General features: G+C 40.9%; 1 protein-coding gene across 3 annotated transcripts in view; it reads left to right on the top strand.

The window, feature by feature from the left end:
- The window catches only part of EEA1 (early endosome antigen 1), a 125,935-nt gene that overhangs the window by 65,119 nt on the left and 38,882 nt on the right, over window positions 1-21,934 (top strand). For all 3 annotated transcript variants that reach the window (XM_075933130.1, XM_075933133.1, XM_075933141.1), the window contains 5 exons: window positions 6,860-7,198; window positions 15,975-16,124; window positions 17,865-17,984; window positions 18,246-18,449; window positions 20,618-20,818. In XM_075933130.1, coding sequence (XP_075789245.1) covers window positions 6,860-7,198; window positions 15,975-16,124; window positions 17,865-17,984; window positions 18,246-18,449; window positions 20,618-20,818 — 1,014 coding nt within the window. The remainder of the gene's footprint in view (window positions 1-6,859; window positions 7,199-15,974; window positions 16,125-17,864; window positions 17,985-18,245; window positions 18,450-20,617; window positions 20,819-21,934) is intronic.

Raw genomic sequence — 21,934 nt, 5'->3', positions numbered from 1 at the left:
TGAGTTACAGAGGGGTAGCAGTGTTAGTCTGTAACCTTAAAAACAACTTTTAAAAAAACAAGTAGTCCTATGGCACCTTAAGAGATTAATAAAAATATATGTATAGTATAATGAGCTTATGTGGGCACAACCCACTTCAGATGAGGTGATCTTGAGTGGAGAAAAGAGAAGATTCCTCAGAATAAGAAGGGAGAGAGGACAGAAAAAAATTATCTGTCAGTTATAGTCCTGGTGCTAATGAAGCTAAATGAGTGAGCTGGAAAGGTCCCATACTTAGCTTTTGACGTCAATAGAGTGTTGAATATGACGTTATAATATGTTAACTAGTTCAAACCAAGTGAGAAGATATCTAATTTGCATATGAAAGTCAATTCTGCTCTCTCTGTGTGTAGTTGGCTTGTGAAATTACTTTGTAGAAGAATGGTTACTTTTAAGTCCATTAATGAGCACTCAGGTAGTTTAAAATGTTCCCCTACAGGTTTCTGTGTGTTACCATTTTGAATATCTAATTTGTGTCAATTTATCCTTTGTCATAGAGACTATCTGGTTTGGCCAATAAACAGGGCATAGGGGCATTGCTGGCACTTGATGGCATATATCACATTAGTGGATGTGCAGTTGTATGAGCCTCTGATGTTGTGGCTTATGTGGTTAGGTCCTATGATGATGTTGCTTATATAGATGTGTGGACAGAGTTGGCAGTGGGGTTTATTGCAGGGGTAAGTTCCAGGGTGAGTGTGTCTGAGGTATGATGGGTAGCTCCTGGAAAGAATTTGCTTCAGGTTAGGGCAGGGCTTGGTGACCTTTTCAAACCTAATAGCCAAATTACATAAAAATTCAGAACAAGTTGTCAACAAAGAGCCAGTAAAGAATGCCCATTTCCATGACTGAAAATATACAACATAATATTATTGAGAATTGACATGATGATTAATAATAACATAAATTAAACATTGTACTCACAGACTTTATTTAATGGGGTAGGCTAGGACTATAACAGAGTTTAAAAGAGAACTAGATAAATTAATGGAGGTTAAATCCATTAATGGCTATTAGCCAGGATGGGTAAGGAATGGTGTCCCTAGCCTCTGTTTGTTAGAGGGTGGAGATGGATAGTAGGAGAGAGATCGCTTGATCATTACTTGTTCGGTTCACTCCCTCTGGGGCACCTGGCATTGGCCACTGTCGGCAGACAGGATACTGGGCTGGATGGACCTTTGGTCTGACCCAGTAGGCTGTTCTTGTGTTCTTATGTAGGAGTCACAGCTGAGGTATATGAGGGGCTCAGGGCAAGGGGATGGAGTGTGTGGGAGGTGCCGGAAGCAGGGAAGGAAACTGGAGGTGGGAAGCAGAGTATGTGGGATGGCCCTGAAGCTGAATTACTTTACTTGGCTGGGGCTGGACTACTGCACCTGCTGGATGAGGGGCCGGGCCAGGATCGCTGCAGCTGGATCGTGGGTTCCCCTCCTACCCATGCCGCAGTAGGAGAGGAGCCACCACTAGCTCTTCCTGTGGCCAGATGGGGGCCAGACCATGGGGCCTGCCCTAGGATTGGATCTGTGGACTGGATGCTGCAGCCAGATGCGGGCTGGGCCCCAATTGGGGCCTTATTGGCCAGGCTGCCGTGGCCAGAGCCCAAGCTGGGCCATCACAGCCGAACTGTTGCAGCAGTCGCGGGGCTGGGCCGTGGGGTCTGTCCCAGGAGTATGGTGGCTGGGGACAGACTGCAGCAATCAGATGGGGGCTGGAGCCGGGCCGCCTTGGCCAGATGGAGGCATCTGCCACCACCAGCCCCTCTCACTATCCCAGCTTGGAGCACGTACGTGTCCCCTGCAGCATGCCCTCATCCAACCCTTCAAATGAGCAGAGTGCCCCAGCCAGCTCTGACCACAGTGCAGCCAGTTCTTACTGAAGCTCACCACATTACTTTCACCTCTGGTTAAAGATGAAATAGACAAAAAAGACCATCTGGGCATGCGTTATTATTGAATTTAATTTTTCATTTTAGTTTAAAAAGTTGCATGTATTTTGGGAATGACAAAAGAGTCATATTTGTTTCCATACTGATCCATATGTGGCTCAAGAACCATACGTTGCTGATCCCTGGGTTAGGTGGTTGTCTGTAGGGGAGGACTGGCCTGCCTCCATGAAAGCTCATGATACTATACATTTTTGCTAGCCTCCAAGGTGCCACAGGATTGCTTGTTTTTAGTTGAGTTTCTTCTTACCTTTCTCACACTGGGGCATGACTCGGAGCCTGGGGTCCAAAGCTTGCAAAGTCTGTGGCAAGTTTATGCTTAAGTGTGATCCCCACACTGAGTGTCTAAAGTGTCATAGTGAGAGTCATCAAAAAGAAAAGAGCAGAATCTTTAAAAGTTTTCACCCACAGGCACTTAAAGAGTTTGCTCATGGAGGCAGCTTCTCCGCCTCCAATTCGACCTGGGCTCAGTGGATCCTATGCGGACCGCCTTTTCCTTGGTGCATAGCATACGGGTGGCAACAACGCATGACTTGGCACCTACCAGGGAGCGGCACTGACATGGTGTGAACCACAAGAGAGGCATGCGCAGGTTCTCATCTCTGGTGCCACCAAAAAAGAAGAGGCAGGAGAGAAGTTGCTCTTCTACCCCTCCTAAGAAGCAGCCAGCCATGGGGAAGGCACCAGCCCCTGGAGTGCCCCTGCCATCAACATGGCTCTTACAGGTTTATTGACTCCTGCCCCACAAGGGGTTCATGTCACCTGGTTCTAATGACATGAACAAGCACTTGAAAATAAAAAAATGATTACTCACCTTCTTGTAACTTCTGTTCTTTGAGATGTGTTGTTCATATCCATTCCAGTGCCCACCCTCCTGCACCTATGTCAGAGTGGCCAGCAAGAAGGAACTGGGAGGTTGATGGGTTGGCGGGGCTATATAATCAGCATCATGAGAGTGCTAATAGGAGAAATATCTTCTGGCTTTTGTGCATGTGTGTGCACTCACCTGATTGGAATGGTTATGTCCAACACATCTGGAAGAACAACAGTTACAACAAGGCAAATAACTGTTTTATTTACCAGATGAGCCTATCTTGACCATAATGGAAAATAGGGAAAGGCAAGAGGAACTGTACCTGTCACATGGTTTCTTCTCATCTTTTCATAGCTCAGATCTAGAGTATCACAGTTCCAAATCAAATTGCTTGCATAAACCCAAGGTCCCTTAGTGCCTCAGTTACTCCCAAGGCCTATAACTGCTTAATGCTAGGAAAATCAGTCAGCCTCTTACAATGGTTCAAGTTTCCCTGCAAATCTAGCCCCTTTTCCTAATAAGGAAGAGTTGATGGGAAAAGGGTTTAATCTGAAATCTCCTGCCAGAGACTTTCTCCGCTGCCACCCCACGGCCAGAGCTCTTCCTTTCTGCCTTGCATCTGTGAGAGATAGTCCCTTCTGTAAAGTACAGTTCCTGCAGTTTTGAGGCAGTGGGAAATTACTGTGCTAAAAATAGTTGTGTAGACACAAGAGTCATTGCTTGGGCCTGTAAACAGCTGTGTAGAGTATATTCCCTAAGGTACAGGAGTGTTTTGATTCACCTAAGCATTGCCTCACCATTTACACTGTTGTTTCTATGGGGCACACAGAGTGTGTATGCTGCACTCTGTTTTAAGTTTAGACATAAGCTCAGGTGCAAGTGATAATACTTCAAATAAACATTAATTGTTAGCTGTTTCACTGTTCATCAAAGCATGGAAAGAGTGAGAGGATCATATTAAGCAGATGTACTTGGTCTCCTTTGAGTGACTGCTCATTTTGGCAAGGTGTTAACATATTTTGTTTCATTTTCCTGAAGGGGAACTGCAATTTCAAAAGTTTGGGAAATACTGCAGTAAAGTAAATACTAATTTATTATGCAGACATACTAGCATAATAGCTAATCTCCTGAGACCAATGCAGCAACAGTAGCACTACACATGCCATTGTGTCCCAATGTTAATTCAAAATTAAACCATTCTTAGGAACTCTCTTTCAAATTCTGCTATTCAGTCTTCTCAGGTGCATGAAAATGTTCAGTGTATCATTACTTATTTGAAGCACCTCTGCATTGATTACTATTAAATATCTTCTGATGTTGCAAAGATGTAGTAATAATCCATGTATGCAATGCAATAAATAAATGGTAGGAATCAGATTGTGGAAAAAGGTGATGTACTTTGCTGGTGCTCCTGTGCTGTTTTCCTGGCGTTAATAAGGCTAGCTGGAGTTTTTGTTTTTCGGAGGGTTAAAAAGTACTAATTTATACCATAAACTCATGGTGAAATTATGGTGCCATTGTAGTCAATGGGAGTTTGCCACTGATTTCTCAGGATTTCACCCATATAACCTTCAAAACAGACATTCTGTATATAGCGTTTATTATTATATATTGTATATGTAATACATTCTCATTATTATTGTATGTAACTAAAATTAGTTATTTTGTTTTCCTAGAAATGTTGTGGAAAATGTTATTGTCAGGTTAGAATTCACATTCAAACTTCAGATTGGATCAAATTTTCTTGGCCAAGTTGTAAGCCGTAGAAAGTATATTTCATGATGGAAACTCTGAGAAGACTGTAATTATATTTGTTCTAATGTGAGTGCTACTGCACAGCCATTTTCCAGATTGCAACATAACTTAGAAAACTGATGTGCTGAAGAATAACTCCCCACTCTCTCTGAACTTGTTAAAATGCAAGTAAACTAGTATATCAGGACTTTTTACTCTTTTAAATTTCATCAGATTTAACAGTTGTTAAATTCTGTATCCTCAAAATTAGTCTTGAATAGTGTTTTAATTTTCTGTTAAATCAAAGCAAATTCAATTTGGGATTAGTGCCTACATGCCATGAAGAAGTGTGCTTTAAAAATGCCCAACATAGCTAGAATTACAGTTCTTTCTGTGTCTGCTCTTGAACCTGTGTATTCTAGGAATTGCAGAACATAAACCACCCTCTGATGCTTTCAGCACTAAACTTGAGAGTGCTGGCATTTTTCAAGCTGCCAGCCAGCTGACTTCTTAGAAATGTTTTGTTTAAAGAGGAGCTGAGATACAGAGTACTGTATCCATTTAAACTCGGGGAGAACATTGGTAGCTAAAAGATGCACATAGAGATGCCACATTGGGAAATGAATTTAAAAATTCTTTACACCTACATGGGAATTTTAGGGAGACAATGAATTCCCTGAGATGGAATTTTACTTTGACACCCAGGAAAACAGTAGATAAATTTCAAAAAGTGCCATTAGTTTTTTACAGATAAATGGTTAAGATCTTGGTTTTCTTTATCTTTGAAATAGGTTACGTCTAGCAGGAAAATGGCCCCTGTTGCCAAGGCATTAATCATTGATTTGAATTACTATAATTACTTACATCACTTTATTCAGCAACTGAATTATTTCATCAATTATTGCCTAAACTTGGTTCTCCTTAGCTCTTGAGACTTGGCAATCCAAAATGTTAATTAAAACCAGTGTAAAAAGATACTGCATATTCTTTGTAAATATTTTTCGAATGTTGTCTTAATCTGTGGGTTCCAAAGTAAAGCCTTGCTGTCTGCAAAATTAATTTTGCTGAAATGTGGTGAGAAAAATTTGATATTCCACAGCTCCTCTTCACTAAAAGGTCAATCTAAATTTGTGGTATGTTCAAATTAAAAATAAACAACCCTCCTGAGCTGACTTGTATGCACAGCTTTATTTTCCAACAGCTCCAAGGACAACGAGGAGTCTTGTGGCACCTTAAAGTCTAACAGTTTTATTTGGATATAAGCTTTCATGGGTAAAAACCACTTTGTCAGATGAATATTATGCCCAAATAAATCTGTTAGTCTTTAAGGTTTCACAGGACTCATTGTTTTTGTAGATACTGGCTAACACGGCTACCCCTCTAAGACTTGGTTCCAAGTAGTTAGCTGGTATGTGCTGGTAGAGCAGTAACTTGTTAAAAGGATACATTCTGAATCAGGTTCTGAGTTTAGTGGTCTCATGCTATTATCATTTTTTAATATCATATATTGTATTTATTTTTGGCAGTCTCTGTTCAGGAGAGGCTCATAAGTTGAATACCTGGGTATGTTGCACTTCTTTTGATATGTGATTCATCAAAGTGAGGATATTTGTTGAAAAAGTGAGAGCATGATGTTTTCAATCCATTGCCCGTGGACCCTTGGAGGTCTGCAGAGTGTGTCTAAGATTTCTAACAGGTCCTATACCTCCATCTGAAAATTTTTAGGGGCTTGCAAATGGCAAAAAGGTTGAAAATCATTGCCTTACACAAAATTACAGGCGAAGCAGTGACCCACAAATTTCAATGCACAGAGAAGTGCAGGGAAGATTGCGTTGCCTCTGATATACAAATAATGTTTTGGCTCTCACAAAGCAATTTGCCAAACACATGCATGCACACATAGAAGCTCAGTGTTTTAGTAAAATAAACCAGTATTCAAGATTTAGAAATAGTGGCAACTGAGTCAGCTACCAGAATATGAGGAAAAGAGTTTGTTTATGGAGTAAAGGAAAAGTGTTAGTTTCAGTCTAGAAAGCAGCTTTACTGAGCACTGTTTAAAATATAGAAAGCTGGGGATCTTGAAAATAAGATTTATAATTGAAATGGTATGCTATATAGACTCTGGCATTGACTGCTATAATAGGAAGTAAAAAATAAAATGTAGAATTATTGACAGACCTATTTTCCTGTCTCTTTAACTCAGTTTTGGAGATTATTGTTGTGAGTGACTTGTTCATTGCTCTGGATAAACTCTTATGAGGCAATGTGAGTAATGACAGTTGATCAGATGTAAGCAGAATTGTAATTTAATTTCCATTTAATTATTGTTCTAGAGTCTGACCGAAAAGCTGCTGAAGAAAGAACTTGATTACACCCAGTTAGAAGAAAAGCATTATGAAGAATCAATGAGTAAAAAAAACATGCAGGCAAGCCTTCATCAAAAGGATCTGGACCTGGAACAACTTCGCGCAAGACTATCTGCATCTGAAGCCTCATTGCAGAGGTTACAGACAGAACTGGGTGAGAAGGGGGAAGCAAACCACAAACTCAAGGAAGAATTGTCAGAAATAGAGACAAAGTATCAGCATCTCAAGGCAGAGTTTAAACAGCAACAACAGCAGAGGGAGGAAAAAGAGCAACATAGCCTTCAACTGCAGAGTGAGCTCAATCAGGTGTGGTTCCTTCAACAACATTGTATTTTCATTCATGTTCATCTCAGTACTACACTTTTCTCTCTACATGCGTATAGCTCTAATACAGAGTGTCTGTAATCTCTACAGTTAACATCTCTGGGTACTACTTCCTCATGTTTGTAAAAGTTTTGCAAGGATATAAATAACAAGGAACAGGTAATATTATTTCTGCTGGCTCACGGTAGAGTAAGTTGTAATGGGCTGGAGTTGCACAAAAGAAAAGTTTGATTGAATATCATGGAAATTGTCCTAGTTTTAAAGCTTATTAGGCTGTAGTGTAGTACAGAAGAAGTAGCAAACACCACATTGTTTGGTCCCTTAAAAAATGAACTAATCAGTGACTGTATAACGGAGAAAGAACTCTTCATGATCAGAAGAACAACATGAAGTTCTAATAGTGTTTTTTTCAGTTTTCTAATTTCTGGTTGTGTGTTGACCCTTTTTATTGGAATGCATATAGTGAACAGTCCTGTAGTCCTTTCACATGCTAAATCCTATGGAGTATAATGAGAGTTATTGCCACAGAACTGTGGCATTGACCCACTATTATTCAGTGTTCAATTAAAGTTAACTTTGAGGTACAGTTTTGTTTGATCTTTGTTTTGTTGGGTGCCTCTGTGTTTGCAGTATGTGAAATCAGGGAGATGTTTATTTCAAGAATCACAATCCTTAAATAAGAAATCTGTGGGTCAGTCCAGCTTGGTTTACTTGACTTTTAGACTCTGTGCTTCTACTGCTTTCCCTTTATCATAAAGTAATTTAAATAAGTATATTGGCTTAATGCCCACCCAAAAGCCTGTAATAAATTACATCGTAACCTATCCATGCATATTTTCTGCTGGATTCTCCTGTGGCTTGGCAAGAATCCAGGTTTAATAAAAAAATAAAATAAAAAAAAAAAGCTGATGCTTGAAGATGTGAAGAATTTTGACATTTCATCCATATGCTTAGGAATGCTGAATGGTGACATTGTGCCCATCTTCCTAGACCACAAAGAATGCACATTTTGGAGGCTCAACCCACTGGCAGAGTTCAGTTGGAAACTGGTTTCAGACTAAGAAGGCATGTTCTGGTTCAGTAGGGTTTGTGTTTGTGAAAGGCTTTTTGGTGGGGAAAAAACTTGGATGGCTTAATACATTTCTAGAAAAGGAAGTATAGATGACACAAATCCTCCCGTGAATATCATCAGAAGGGAACTCAGCCCAAAAAACCTGCCTGAAAGGGAATCACTGAGGTTCCCAAGATTCTGTTTAGACCAGTGGTCCCCAACGGTGGATATGCTGCAGCTCGGGACCCAGCCCAACCTGGTCCCACTCCTGGCTGCGATCCCAGCTGCAGCTCTGTCACCAGCCCCAACCCTGACTGTTGCCCTGCTTCTGGCCATGGCTCTATGCCCAGAACTGAGCATGGCCCCAAATGAAGCACTGGCCCTGCTCCTGGCAGCAGCCCTGCTCCAGGCTGCAATTCCACTCCAGGCCCAACTGCAGTTCCTAGCTACGGCCCTCCTGCTGGCCCTGCCTACACTCTGCATCTCTGGTTCCAGACCACAACTTTTGGGGATGGTGCTTACAAGTTAGGGGGGAGTAGCATGAGTGAAAAAAATTAGGGACCGATGATTTAAAGTCTGGAGGGAGGACTTCAGAGTGGATTGAAAGATTCTGAGTTTTGTAATCTAGTGACTGGTAACTCCTAGTTTCTTTATTTTTCAGTTCCCATATGTTCCTTATAGTTGTTCACTTAGTAGTTTTAGCTCATTGTTTTGAATACTGGAAAGAGGTTGACAGCTATCTTTTTTTGCCTCTGATTGGAGATTACCTTTGGAAGGCTATAGCCTACTTAGCTGTGTGTACACTGCAGTTAACCACCTGCAGCTGACTCATGACAACTGATTTGAGTTGCCCAGGCTTGGGCTAATGAGCTGTTTAATTGTGGTGTAGATCATAGAACACTAGAACTGGAAGGGTCCTTGAGAGGTAGGGTTGCCAGGTAGACCCCACTAAAAAACCAGACATGCTTGTCCGGGGGGTGGGGAGGGGGAAAGAACCGGCTGAGAGGGGGGCGGGAAGCAGAGCTGGGGGCAGTGTGGGGGTTGTCCGGGGGCTACGGGGCTGGCCGGCAGGAAGAGGGGGCAGGAAGCAGAGTTGGGGGGGGGGGGATTGGGAGCTGTGTGGCTGGAGGGGAGGATGGGGGGCCCGGAGGAAGGGGGGTGGGAAGCAAAGCTAGCGGGGGGGGGGGGGGAGGGTGTCCGGTGGATGGACAGCAGGAAAGGGGGGCCCAGAGGAAGGGGGGCAGGAAGCCGGGCTGACGGGGAGAGGTCTGGGGACCGCGGGGCTGGCTGGCAGGAAGAGGGGGTGGGATCGGGGGCCATAGGGCTGGACGGGAGGGGGGTAAAGAGGAAGGGGATGGGAAGCAGACCTGGCAGAGGGGGGAGTGGTGCAGCCACTGGCTGCAGCCGGAGTCCTTCCAGCTGCGCCCCCTGCAGGCGCTCCTTTTACTTGCCAGCAGAAGCTGGACAGGGGCGGGGCTGGGAGCCACTCCCCCAGCCCAGCATCTGCTCGCAACCAGAGGCTCCCAGCTGGGAGGCGGGGCCACGATTGGTGCTGGGAGCCTCTGATCCTGTGCAAAAGCCGGGCCGGGGGAGGGGGAAAGGGTGGCTGGAAGTCCCCGCCCCACCCTACCCCACCCCACCCAGGTTTTGTGTGTGACCACAGGGCTCCCAAAGCCAATCGCACTCTGCCTCCCAGTCACTCCCCTGCCCGGACATTGCACATGTCTGGTATTTTCTGAATTTTTCTACCAGACAGACGGTGCAAATACCGGACTGTCCGGTAGAAAACCGGACACATGGCAACCCTATCGAGAGGTCATTGAGTCCATTCACCTGTCCTCACAGCAGGACCAAGCACTGTCTAGATCATCCCTGACAGGTGTCTGTAACCTGCTTTTAAATATCTCCAGTGATGGAGATTCCACAACCTCCCTAGGCAATTTATTCCAGTGTTTAACCACCCTGACAGGCAGGAAGTTTTTCCTGATGTCCAACCTAAACCTCCCTTGCTGCAATTTAAGCCCATTGCTTCTTGTCCTTTCCTTAGAGGCCAGGGAGAACAATTTTTCTCCCTCCTCCTTATAACACCCTTTTAGATACTTGAAAACCGTTATCATGTCCCCTCTCAGTCTTCTCTTTTCTAAACTAAACAAGCCCGATCCTTTCAGTCTTCTCTCATAACTCATATTTTCTTGATCTTTAATCATTTTTGTGGCTCTTCTCTGGACCTTCTCCAATTTCTCCACATCTTTCTTGCAATGTGGTGCCCAGAACTGGACACAATACTCCAGTTGAGGTCTAATCAGCACAGAGTAGAGCGGAAGAATGACTTCTTGTGTCTTGCTCACAACACTCCTATTAATGTATTCCAGAATCATGTTTGCTTTTTTTACAACAGTGTCACATTGTTGTCTCATGTTTAACTTGTCATCCACTATGACCCCTGAATCCCTTCCAGCAGTACTGTTGCCTAGACAATCACTTCCCATACTGTATGTGTGAAACTGATTGTTCCTTCTTAAGTGGAATACTTTACATTTGACCTTATTAAACTTCATCCTGTTTACCTCAGCCCATTTCTCTAGTTTGAAAATAGATCATTTTGAATTTTGACCCTATCCTCCAAAGCACTTGCAACCCCTCCCAGCGTGGTGTCATCTGCATACTTAATAATCGTACTCTCTATGCCGTCATCTAAATTGTTGATAAAGATATTGAAAAGAACTGGTCCCAAAACAGACCCTTGGGGAACCCCACTTGTTATGCCCTTTCAGCATGACTGTGAACCATTAATAACTACTCTTTGAGAATGGTTATCCAGCCAGCTATGTACCCACCTAGTAGCCCCATCTAGGATGTATTTCCCTAGTTTATTGATTTATAGCTGTTCTGGCTCAGGCAGCAGGCTGAAGTCTGGGACCCTACCGCACTGCAGTGTCCTAGAACCCAAGCCCCAGCCTGAGCCCAAATGTCTTTACTATAGTTGAATTGCTCCTTAGTCCAAGCCCTGACAGCCCAAGTCAGATGGCACAGGCCAGATACAAATTTTTGAATACAGTGTAGACATAGCCATAGAAGTCTGTAAAATAACACAGTACTCTGAAAAAGATAGATGGGCTATTAGGACAGCCTTTCCCCTAATTAACTTGCACAGACCTTACAAAGTGTTTTGGGCAGCACAAACAAATACTTGTCACTCTTGTGAAAATACAAATAAAATACTAATACTGTATTGGGGTCACTTTTGACTAGGACATGTTGAGAAAAGGGAAAATGTTGTTGGTTTCTGTAGTCACAGACTGTTTTTTTCGCAGGTGAGACTTTATCTCAGATTAAATTGAGATGGGTGAAAGCTTTAATATCCTATCAGTCCTAAAATCAGCAGTGTTTCTTTTACTTTGAAATTAAATTAAAAAAAAAAAGAGAAATACTATTTTAAATATTGAACTTTTGAAAGATATCTTTATACACATGCAATGTAATTATTTTTATAAATAGAATGTAGCACACACAGTTTATTAGGATTAATCATTTCTAGGGGGCTGAAGGAAAATGTATGGGTGATCTGTTTATGGCCGTAGTTATTCCATCTTTCTCTTATGTGTTATGTGATATGATTCATGATGTCATAATTAATTGCCATTTGCTAGATAGTTAAACATGGTTTATATGGTAACCCACCCCACTCACTAGGGGAGAAAGTCCACGTGTCCTCTTATCACAATTGTCTTAAACAGTTTTAGCTCCAGATCCTGGAGAGTTCCATGTACATCAGCAAGTTACTGGGCACCCTTAACTGACATTCTAGCCCGCAGTTGGAGGCTTCAAAACATTACAGAGTTGTACCTTAGTCTTCAGCAGGAAATGCTCATCACTCAGAGACTTACTGTCCTAAGTAATGTTCACATTTCTGATACTCTACTTTTTAAAAGTATGTTTTCTCTATTTTGTTTCCATTTTGCTTGATGCTGACTGGAAAGTCACTGTGACAATGCAGTTGATGGTTGTACTTCTTTATGGAGCACCCCAAAGTGTGCTTTACAGAAAGTATGAAATTATGAATTGGGCTCTCTCAGATCTTGTAATGACTTAGGGTGGACCCGTATGCTTCCATGCAGCTCATTGCAGGATCAGGGCTTAATTTTTTTAATGTGATGTGGTGAATGAAAGTTAAAACAAAACAAAACAAAAACCACAAAAAGCAACAGTTGAGAGATGGCGAGGGCGGGGGAAGAAAAGGGTTTCAGTAAAAAGATTGTCCCGTTTCTCAGTTTTTGTTATGTGTACATCTGTGTGGATGGGTTAAGTGTGTGTCTGTACAGTGGCGAGGAGTCCTCTGGCACCTTATAGACTAACTGAAGTGTTGGAGCATGAGCTTTCATGGGCAAAGACCCACTTCATTAGATGCATGTAGTGGAAATTTCCAGAGGCAGGTATAAATATGCAGGCCAGAATCAGGCTGGAGATGACGAGGTGGATCCAACCAGGGAGGATGAGGCCCACGTCTAGTAGCTGAACTGGAGGTGTGAATTCCAAGAGAGGAGAAGCTGCTTTTGTAGTTAGCGAGACATTCAGAGTCTTTGTTTAATCCTGAGTTGATTGTGTCAAACTTGAAGATGAACTGTAGCTCTGCAGTTTCTCTTTGAAGTCTGGTCCTGAAGTTTTTTTGCTGCAGGATGGCTGCCTGTGCTGTTGGTAGACAGAGACCTACACCTACAAGATCTTCAAGAAGCATTCTGTAAACTACGATACCCACACAAAGAAGTGAGGAGACAGATTGACAGAGCCAGACGTGTACCCAGAAGCCTCCTGCTACGGGACAAGCCCAAGAAAGAAACCAACAGAACACCACTGGCCATCACCTACAGTCCTCAGCTAAAACCTCTCCAACGCATCATTAGTGATCTACAACCCATCCTGGACAATGATCCCTCGCTTTCATAGGCCTTGGGAGGCAGGCCAGTCCTTGCTCACAGACAGCCCGCCAACCTGAAGCATATTCTCACCAGCAACTACACACTGCACAAGCTCGCTAACTACAAAAGCAGCTTCTCCTCTCTTGGAATTCACACCTCCAGATCAGCTACTAGAAGTGGGCCTCATCCTCCCTGGTTGGATCCACCTCGTCATCTCCAGCCTGATTCTGGCCTGCATATTTATACCTGCCTCTGGAAATTTCCACTACATGCATCTAATGAAGTGGGTCTTTGCCCATGAAAGCTCATGCTCCAACACTTCAGTTAGTCTATAAGGTGCCAGAGGACTCCTTGCCGCTTTTGCAGATTCAGACTAACACAGCTACCCCTCTGATGTCTGTACAGTATATTTTTGAGGTGATATGACAGAGTGGGTTTCACTGAATTATTTGAAAGAGGAGAGGCTGATGGTTTGGTTAGGCAGAGATTAGAAGGATGTTCTACACATAAGTGATAGAAGAAGACTCTGAAACAGTAATTGAAGGGTACAGAGTGGTGGGATGCAGGGGGAGAAGAGAAAAGAAAGGAAATTATAACTCTTTTTTTCCTAAGAAGTGATAGCTGCTAATAAATGTTTTTATCATAAAACTTTGAACATGTTAGCCCACTTACTTGTCATACCTTTTTAACTCCAGAGGTATTTTCTGTTTATAGGTAAAATCAGTAATAACTATATTCTACTCACTATGATAATGTCTTGGGTTATACAGCCCTAATAGCTTGAATTTCATCACATGTCCACACTGAGTCACACCATTCCCCACAGAAGTCAATGGTTTAAGAACTTTTGGCCATATGTTCTGCCACTTGCTTCTATAGACTCATTTTTCTGATATAAAAGTAGAACGTGGGTATTGTGCTCTAACAGTACCTTACAGGAAAAAATAAAGTGCATTTTGATCTCATTTTATATTAAGAGGACCTTTATTAGTTAATAGTGTTTTTAAATATTCTTTTCCTTTTTCCTTGCCCATTTCCCTTCACCTGTTTACTCTTGGATCTGGACTTTTAATACTCCATTCATCTGAAGAAGTGGGTTGTACCCATGAAAGCTCATGGTACCATCTACATGTTTTGTTAGTCTTTAAGGTGCTGCTAGACTATTAGTTGTTTTTTAAGTTTTTTAAATGGATGGTTAATCAATTTATACAGCTTGCTATTTGTCTATCAGGTCAATAAGTTGCATATAAACCATGGCTTGTAACAGCCTGTAGCTCCTTCTTCCAACAAATTTATAACCATCTACATTACATACTATTTATGTCTCCAAAAGGCTGATAAAGCCTACTAATTAATTATTGAACTTTTATACACTATTTATTAACATGTGCATAACAGAAAAGTGTGACGTTTATTTTGTAATATGTAAAATGTTATACTTTTCCTGATTTTCCCCCTCCGCCCTCCCTACCCCCCGGAACTTTCTTTCTCCCTTTGGTGTTTTCTTACATCATCTGTGTACCAGTGTCATCAGTGGTTGAGACCATTGCTGCAAATTTTCACAAGTTTGCTCATCTTTTGTGTGTAATTTTAGAAGAAAATTACTTACAATTTTACCACAACTTTTCACTTCCAATCACATACAAAAAATACTATTGGTACTATGGCACAGTTAATAAGAGTCCATCACCCATAGGTGGAATAATTTTTGATTTACAGTGTTTGATAGTGTGGACTTGTAAAAAGAAATAACTTAGCTTCAGATATTTTTATCCACTGACGTAAGCACTCCAGTTAGGTTGAAGTAGTTTTTCTACTATACAGTGTGACCCATTCAGTGTTTGGCATTGAAATACTTGCTCTGTAGTTATCTGTTGTTCCTTCTGAATCTACAAAAATGGAAGTTCATATGAATATGTCTCTAGGTTAGGATTCAGTAGTGTGTAGGTGTGAGCAGGAGATAAGCAAAGCCTAAAATAATAGCTAGGGGTTTCAGAAGGAAGAATAAGTTATGTGAACTGATGCCTGTTTATAGCCAATAATTGCAAAAGAAATCTTCGGCTTCTGTAGCTGATGACGGAGTCCTTGCTTTGTACTCTCCTGGGAAGTTTCCCATGCATCAGCCCATCCAAGAGAGTGGGTTACAAGTCCTGTGGGAGGAGCTGGGAGTAAGCGACAAAAGGGCATGTCACCACACAACGCTCCTAAAAAGGAAGCACGTCTTGTAGAAAGAGTCTGTACATCAGTCTTCCTTGTAGTGGAAGAATGCCATGTGCATATGGTGAACTAAAAACACAAGTCTCACTGGCCGGGGCAGTGTACTAGAATGGCACTAGAAATAGTGCAGCCAGTAAAACCCAGAGCATGGGCCATTGGAGAGCTGATTCACTGTAATGCTGATTCACTCTGACTGTTATGTAAGAGATCGAGCCAGTCATCACTCTTTTAAATAATTATTTTGTGCATTTTGGGGGGGATGGAGTTTAACCCTGGCTTTGCTCTGTGTCAGGCCACCTAACTCATATAGAAAGGCTTCTAAAAAGGGGCAAGGATGCTTCTGCATAGCCTCACTTCCCACTTTCTGAACCCTACCACTCCTTTTGAGTCTGTGCTCCTGCATGTGCACTTGGCTGATATGATTTGGCTCAGGTTGATAAGAATAATTTTCAAGATGTTTTCGTTCCATTTTTGTGTGATTTTAAAAACATGATGACAATTGCTGTATTATGTGGTTAATGAATCTGAAGTACAGAACAGTGCCTGGAAAACTGAGACCAGTATTTTCTTTCAGTTACATAGTAAACTTCTGGAGACAGAACGTCAGCTTGGGGAAGCACATGGTCGACTTAAAGAACAGAGACAACTCTCTAGTGAAAAACTGATGGACAAGGAACAGCAGGTGGCTGATGTGCAGTTAAAACTTTCTCGTGCTGAAGAGCAGGTAGGAATGATAAATACGATCAGATTTCATCTTTGTTGTGGTAGTGTTTTGTGCAGGCTTGCTGGTGGGGGAGAGGGACCAACTGCCCCAGGGCTGGGCAATTCTAAAGGGTGCAGTGCTCCTGACTGCCGCCATGTCTACTGCAGCATCGGCAGATCCTGGAGCTCTGGGACCTTTAAATCACTGCTGGAGCTCTGCGCAGTGCATTCCAGGCTGCTGTAAGTGCTGGGGGGAGAGGTCATCACAGCACACTTCAGGCAGCACTGATGTCTGGCTGCCCTGGCTCTGCCCTTTATGCCAGAGCCCTGCTCCTTCTGGGAGCGTAGAGCATACCTCCACTTTTCTTAGGGACCGGGCATGGCTGTCAACTCCTCTGGTTTTGTGTGTTCTACCTGCCATATCCTTCTTATGTTGTTGGTGTATACAGAGTTTGTGTCCAACTGGCAGCTTTGACTGAGTTTGTTAAAACTTAATTGAATTTTCTACAATTCATCATTAAAAGAATCCTTAGTATTTTTCTTTTGGCAAAATGGTTTATATGACAGTTACATTTTTTTAGAAGGCTAAGAATTGTTTCCTTACCTAGTACCTAAATGTGCAAGGTGCTTTACTGATACATGAAGGGAATGGCCCCTGACCTTGAGAGCTGTGAAGCTAAAGGTTTGTGCATGCAAAAAGATCCACATGCACAGAATCTTACGCCATGAATAGCAGAGTTTTGTGTGTGCATATCTTTTTATGGGATCAAGTTCCAGGTGAAGAAACAATAGAGATAAAACACTATTATAGACAATAACTTGTGTGTGTAGGAAAATTATTGTCAGAAAATAGTAATTTTACTACTCTATTAATAGGTCAGGGTTTTTTGCAATTGGGGTACTGTTTCAGTAACAAGTATTTGTTGTTGACCTGTTTATATGATCTATATGTGGAAACAGCTAATAGTGGTAAATTTTTCAAAGTTTAAATTGCAGTTTAGCAGACATCTTTAACTTGTGTAAAACTTTACCACTCTTAGCTGTATGACTCTCATTACATTCTAACACTATCATACAGCTTTTCATGTTGGCTCCAGAAAGTCTGGTAAGGTAAGTAAAGCATAAGGGCAGGGTGTATACCTAAAAATTCATGGTCGCAACTTCATTGACTGTAATAAAATGCTCTGTGTTGATGAGAGAGAGCTGTCCTATCAGCATAGCTAATCCACCTCAAGAGGCAGTAGCTATGTTGACTGGAGAAGATCTCCTGTAGACATAATGCTGTCGATACCAGGGGTTAGGACTGCATGACTACTTTGCTCAGGCATGTGGATTTTTCACATCTCCGAGCAACACAGTTATACTAAGGTAAGTCTGTAGTGTAGACAGACCTAAGCTGCTACTAAAATTGCTAATGATAATTAGCATTTAGTGTATTTTATGAATATTAAATTACTCCAAGTCTACCTTAGACAAAAAACCGAAACAGTTTGATGTTAAGATGTAAAATAATGCATGTCTGACACTTGAGATAATTTTTGTCATTTAGAATTTGTCTACTGTCAGTGTTGAGAAGTACTTCAGTACTGTGTTCGTTCATTGCTATGGAACTGGTATGACAAATTGCTATTTCTAAATCTGTTTAAAATGTTAAACTGTTTAGTGTACAGTCTTTCAGTATTAGAGTGAATGATAAATGTTATTGAACTACTGAATTGTGCTTGTCAGTTTTCAGTCAACAGTCCGTGACTGTTTTTTTAAGCTAAAGGAAAAAGCAGCAAATTGCACTGAATTGCAGCATCAGATAGATAAAGCAAAACAGCAGCATCAGGAGCAACAGACTCTTCAGCAAAGCACTACAGCAAAACTGCGAGAAGCTCAGGTAAAAAAACCAACAAACACATTCCTTTCCAGCTACTGTAGTGCAGCTGTTAATATTGCCAGTGCACTGCAGTATACAAACAAACCACATGAAATCCTAATATATAGCATTTGCTTTTCTTTATAAATGTTTTTAATATTATTTAATTATTTCAAACTTGCATATGTGATAAATATTTTAAAATTTGAAATCTACCATTTTATGCATCAGGATTAACTTTTAAGGTCCTTATACTTAAATAAATCATTTAATGTATTTTAGAATGATTTGGAACAAGTATTGCGTCAGATTGGAGATAAGGATCAAAAAATTCAAAATCTTGAGGCCTTGCTGCAAAAGAGTAAAGAGAACATCACACTGTTAGAAAAGGAAAGGGAGGACTTGTATGCGAAAATTCAAGCAGGGGAAGGAGAAACTGCAGTACTTAACCAGCTGCAAGAGAAAAATCATACTTTGCAAGAACAGGTAAGAAATGAAAAAGTTTCCACTACCCTTAAGAAAATATTCTTATTTGGGTAGGAAGAATCTTATGTTTCCATCTTCCAATCTGCAGCTTCTGCCTCCACTGTAATTGCTTTTTCTTGGCTACAGTTGGTGCTTCACATCCCAGTTCACAAGTAGTTGTGCATTTGGATATGAAGGATGGTGCGTATACATACAATCAAAATAATTTATTATTATTTTACTTCTATGGAAATCTAATTGATAACATATTTAAAAAAGAATACACATAGCATACATCTTTGAAGTTGGAAATTACACACCTAGTGTAGCCTCTAAAAGATACTTTATTAGATAGTGTTGAGACATTTTTAAAATAACGTTAGCTCTCTCAAACTCTCTTGATTGCTCTCTATCTTAAAATATATGCTAGAATCAGTACTTTTTGTTCATACAATTTTTACATCAGATTTTGACAAAAGATAATTTTATTGTACGTTAGTAACTCTTTTTGTACTTAAAGGAATTTCTTAGCATATTGTTTAAAAGACACATGTTAATATTATTTTATGATTACTAGGAAAGGTTATTAGAACACTGTGTTCGCCTTTTCCAGCATATGTGCAACATAATACTAGTAATTGGAGCTGAATGTGAGTTTTCTGTCATATAGTCCTTAGTGTATGTTATTGGTACAAATGTGATTGAAATGTACCAGTTTCTAATACTGTTACCTGTTTCTAATGGAAGGAACACCTGTCTTTTATGAGCTACTTGAAAAATACTTTGGTAGCAAACACATGCAATTTTTTGTGAGTAATTAATGAATGTTTATGCTATGCTTGCTGCAAAATTAAAATAAAACATACACAATGTATAGAATACTGTTATGAATTAAATTGAATTTAATTCATGCTTGTTGCAGACCTAGAGCTTTGAAACTGGCAAAGATTCAGTTGATAGGGGTCTGTTATTTTCTCGATGGTCACATGTAACTCACATTTATGTTAATGGTAATATGGATATACTGTTATCCTGAACAATTTATACCCCAACATGGTTGTTAAAGTTAAGCATGGACATAAGTGTTTGCAGGCTTGGGCCTTAAGAAGATAGATGAAGGGTGAAGGGAGAGGGATACAATCAAATATATATATGCTTTTCTGTTAATGGATTTACTTGTAAATTCTTGGCAAATACTTTCTATATTCAAGGAACAAGTGCTGTATGTTGTATTTTTCATACTGTTATGAGCTAGGTGAAACCTTGTTATGTATCTTGTTAAAATGTTAGTCAAACTGCTAAATGAACAAGCAACATAAAGCCCAGTAACATCTGCCCAGAATCTTGTACCGTGTGCACAGAGGATTTGACTGGGTGTTGTATCCAGGAGCATGTGGGAAGAAGAGAGCATGGAAGCACGCAGAAATGGAGAGCAGACAAGAACAGAGAAGAGAGGCAAATAAGTCAGGCTGGAGCATGGAAGCATAATCCGACCTTGCAAAAAGCTAGAGAGCTTTTGGATTGGTGTTGGATAAAGAGGCTTGGGGACTGTAAAGTTAGAAACTGCACATTTTGTTCTTAGTTCCCTCTGTATTCAGAGGCACATCACGTTGTACATTCCTCCCAATAAAAAGGACTGCAGCAAAGAAAATACCACCAAATTCTACTTTCAGATGTAAGATCCCCAGAGCCTCAAGCTATGATTTTTCACTCACGTGTTAGAGCCAATAATACATAACCAAAGGGTTGAATTCATGCCTTCCGTGCAAGCTCAACTCAGTCTAACTGTTGAGCCATAATTGGTACCTCCATGATGTGTTTAATTTTATTTATTTTTTTTTTTTAAACAAATAAAGCAAGAGTCAGCCATTCTCAACTGTCTCTCAACCTAGCCATCACTAACAGGCATACATAGAAAAACGCACACTCAGTGTGATATGAGAGTGATCATGCTTATTGGCTTTGACTATCTTGTCAAGATAGTTATGCTTTGAAAAGTTGGGGTGACCACTGTATTACACACACAAATCAAATGTACTCTTTTCGTCCAGAGAGAGAAACGTTGTAGAATCAGTAAGTGGTGAAGTTGGTCAGTATTGGGGCTTTGTAATCAAAACAACATCTTTTGAATTTTAGGGTTTTTAAATGTTGGCTTTGGACTTTTGATTGTCAGCTTTTTTATATTGTAGGTAACTCAGCTAACAGAAAAGCTGAAGAATCAGTCGGAAAGCCATAAACAAGCCCAAGAGAATTTGCATGAACAGGTGCAAGAACAGAAGGCATATCTGAGAGCTGCTCAGGACCGTGTGCTCTCCCTAGAAACAAGCATTGGTGAACTAAATAGTCAGCTAAATGAAAGTAAAGAGAAAGTATCCCAGCTTGATTTACAGGTAATTTGCCAATGTACTACATGCTAATGTAAAAAAATCCATCAGTAATTCATCATGGAAAAAGGTGATCTTTGTTGAATATATAGGGCTAGTAGGCCAAGTTTCTATTAAAGTTTGCTTGTTTTGTGAGCCACAAAATAAAGTGCAATAAAGAAGATACAGTAAAGCAATACATCAGCAGTTCCATGCTACGAGGATTGAAGCCAAAAAAACATACACTGAAAAGAGCACATGGAATTGAGGAAGGAGACATTTTGTCTCCTTAAAAGACTCAAACTTGTTCTGTACCGTAAGGCTAAGAAACCGATCTGAAAACCAGTTTTAATGGTTCTACAATCCGTATGTCAGTGTCAGATTTTGTCTAAGCACGTTCGTGAAGAACTTGATGCTACCCAGAATTTTAATAGATTTCTGATTTTTGAAGTGGTTTTATATTTTACTGTTTTCTTTTGTCCAAAGCAGTGAAACAATAGTTCCAGCAAGGACTAAATCACAATTGAGAGAGGCTGAGGGCTTGTCTACACTTAAAATACTGCAGTGACGCTGCTGTAGTGTTTCAGTAAAGACACCCCCTACACTGATGGGAAGGCTTCTTCTGATGACATAGGTATTCCACCTCCCTTAAGGCGGTATTCACCCACCAGCCTAGTGCTGTTGACACTAGGGGTACGTCTAGACTACATGCCTTTGGCAATAGAAGCATGTAGATTAGACTACCCGGCATAGGAAAATGAAGCGGCGATTATTTAAATCGCCGCTTCATTTTCCTATGCTGGCTAGTCTAATCTACATGCCTCTGGCGACAGAGGCATGTAGTCTAGACATACCCTAGGATTAGGTTGCTTACCCTCCGTTGCTCAGGGATATGGATTTTTCACACTCTTGAGTGAGACATAGTTATATGAACTATTTTCCCAGTATGGATCAGGCCAGAAGCCTGTGGAACAGTTTAGGCTTTGATGTTGTTCCCATTAAATCAAATGGGAGTTTTGCTATTGCTTTGAGTAGGAGCAGAATAGGACCCTTAACGAAGAAGAAAAAAATAGCTAACTTACAAATAGCTAGAGATCTCTGAATACTGCCCATACAGATCTACACTGTCAAACTCTTCATGTC

This window comes from Pelodiscus sinensis, chromosome 1 (genome assembly GCF_049634645.1).
Source record: "Pelodiscus sinensis isolate JC-2024 chromosome 1, ASM4963464v1, whole genome shotgun sequence".
Lineage (NCBI taxonomy): Eukaryota > Metazoa > Chordata > Testudines > Trionychidae > Pelodiscus > Pelodiscus sinensis.
The sequence above is the reverse complement of the archived record's forward strand: the minus strand, read 5'-3'. Positions and strand labels throughout refer to the sequence as shown.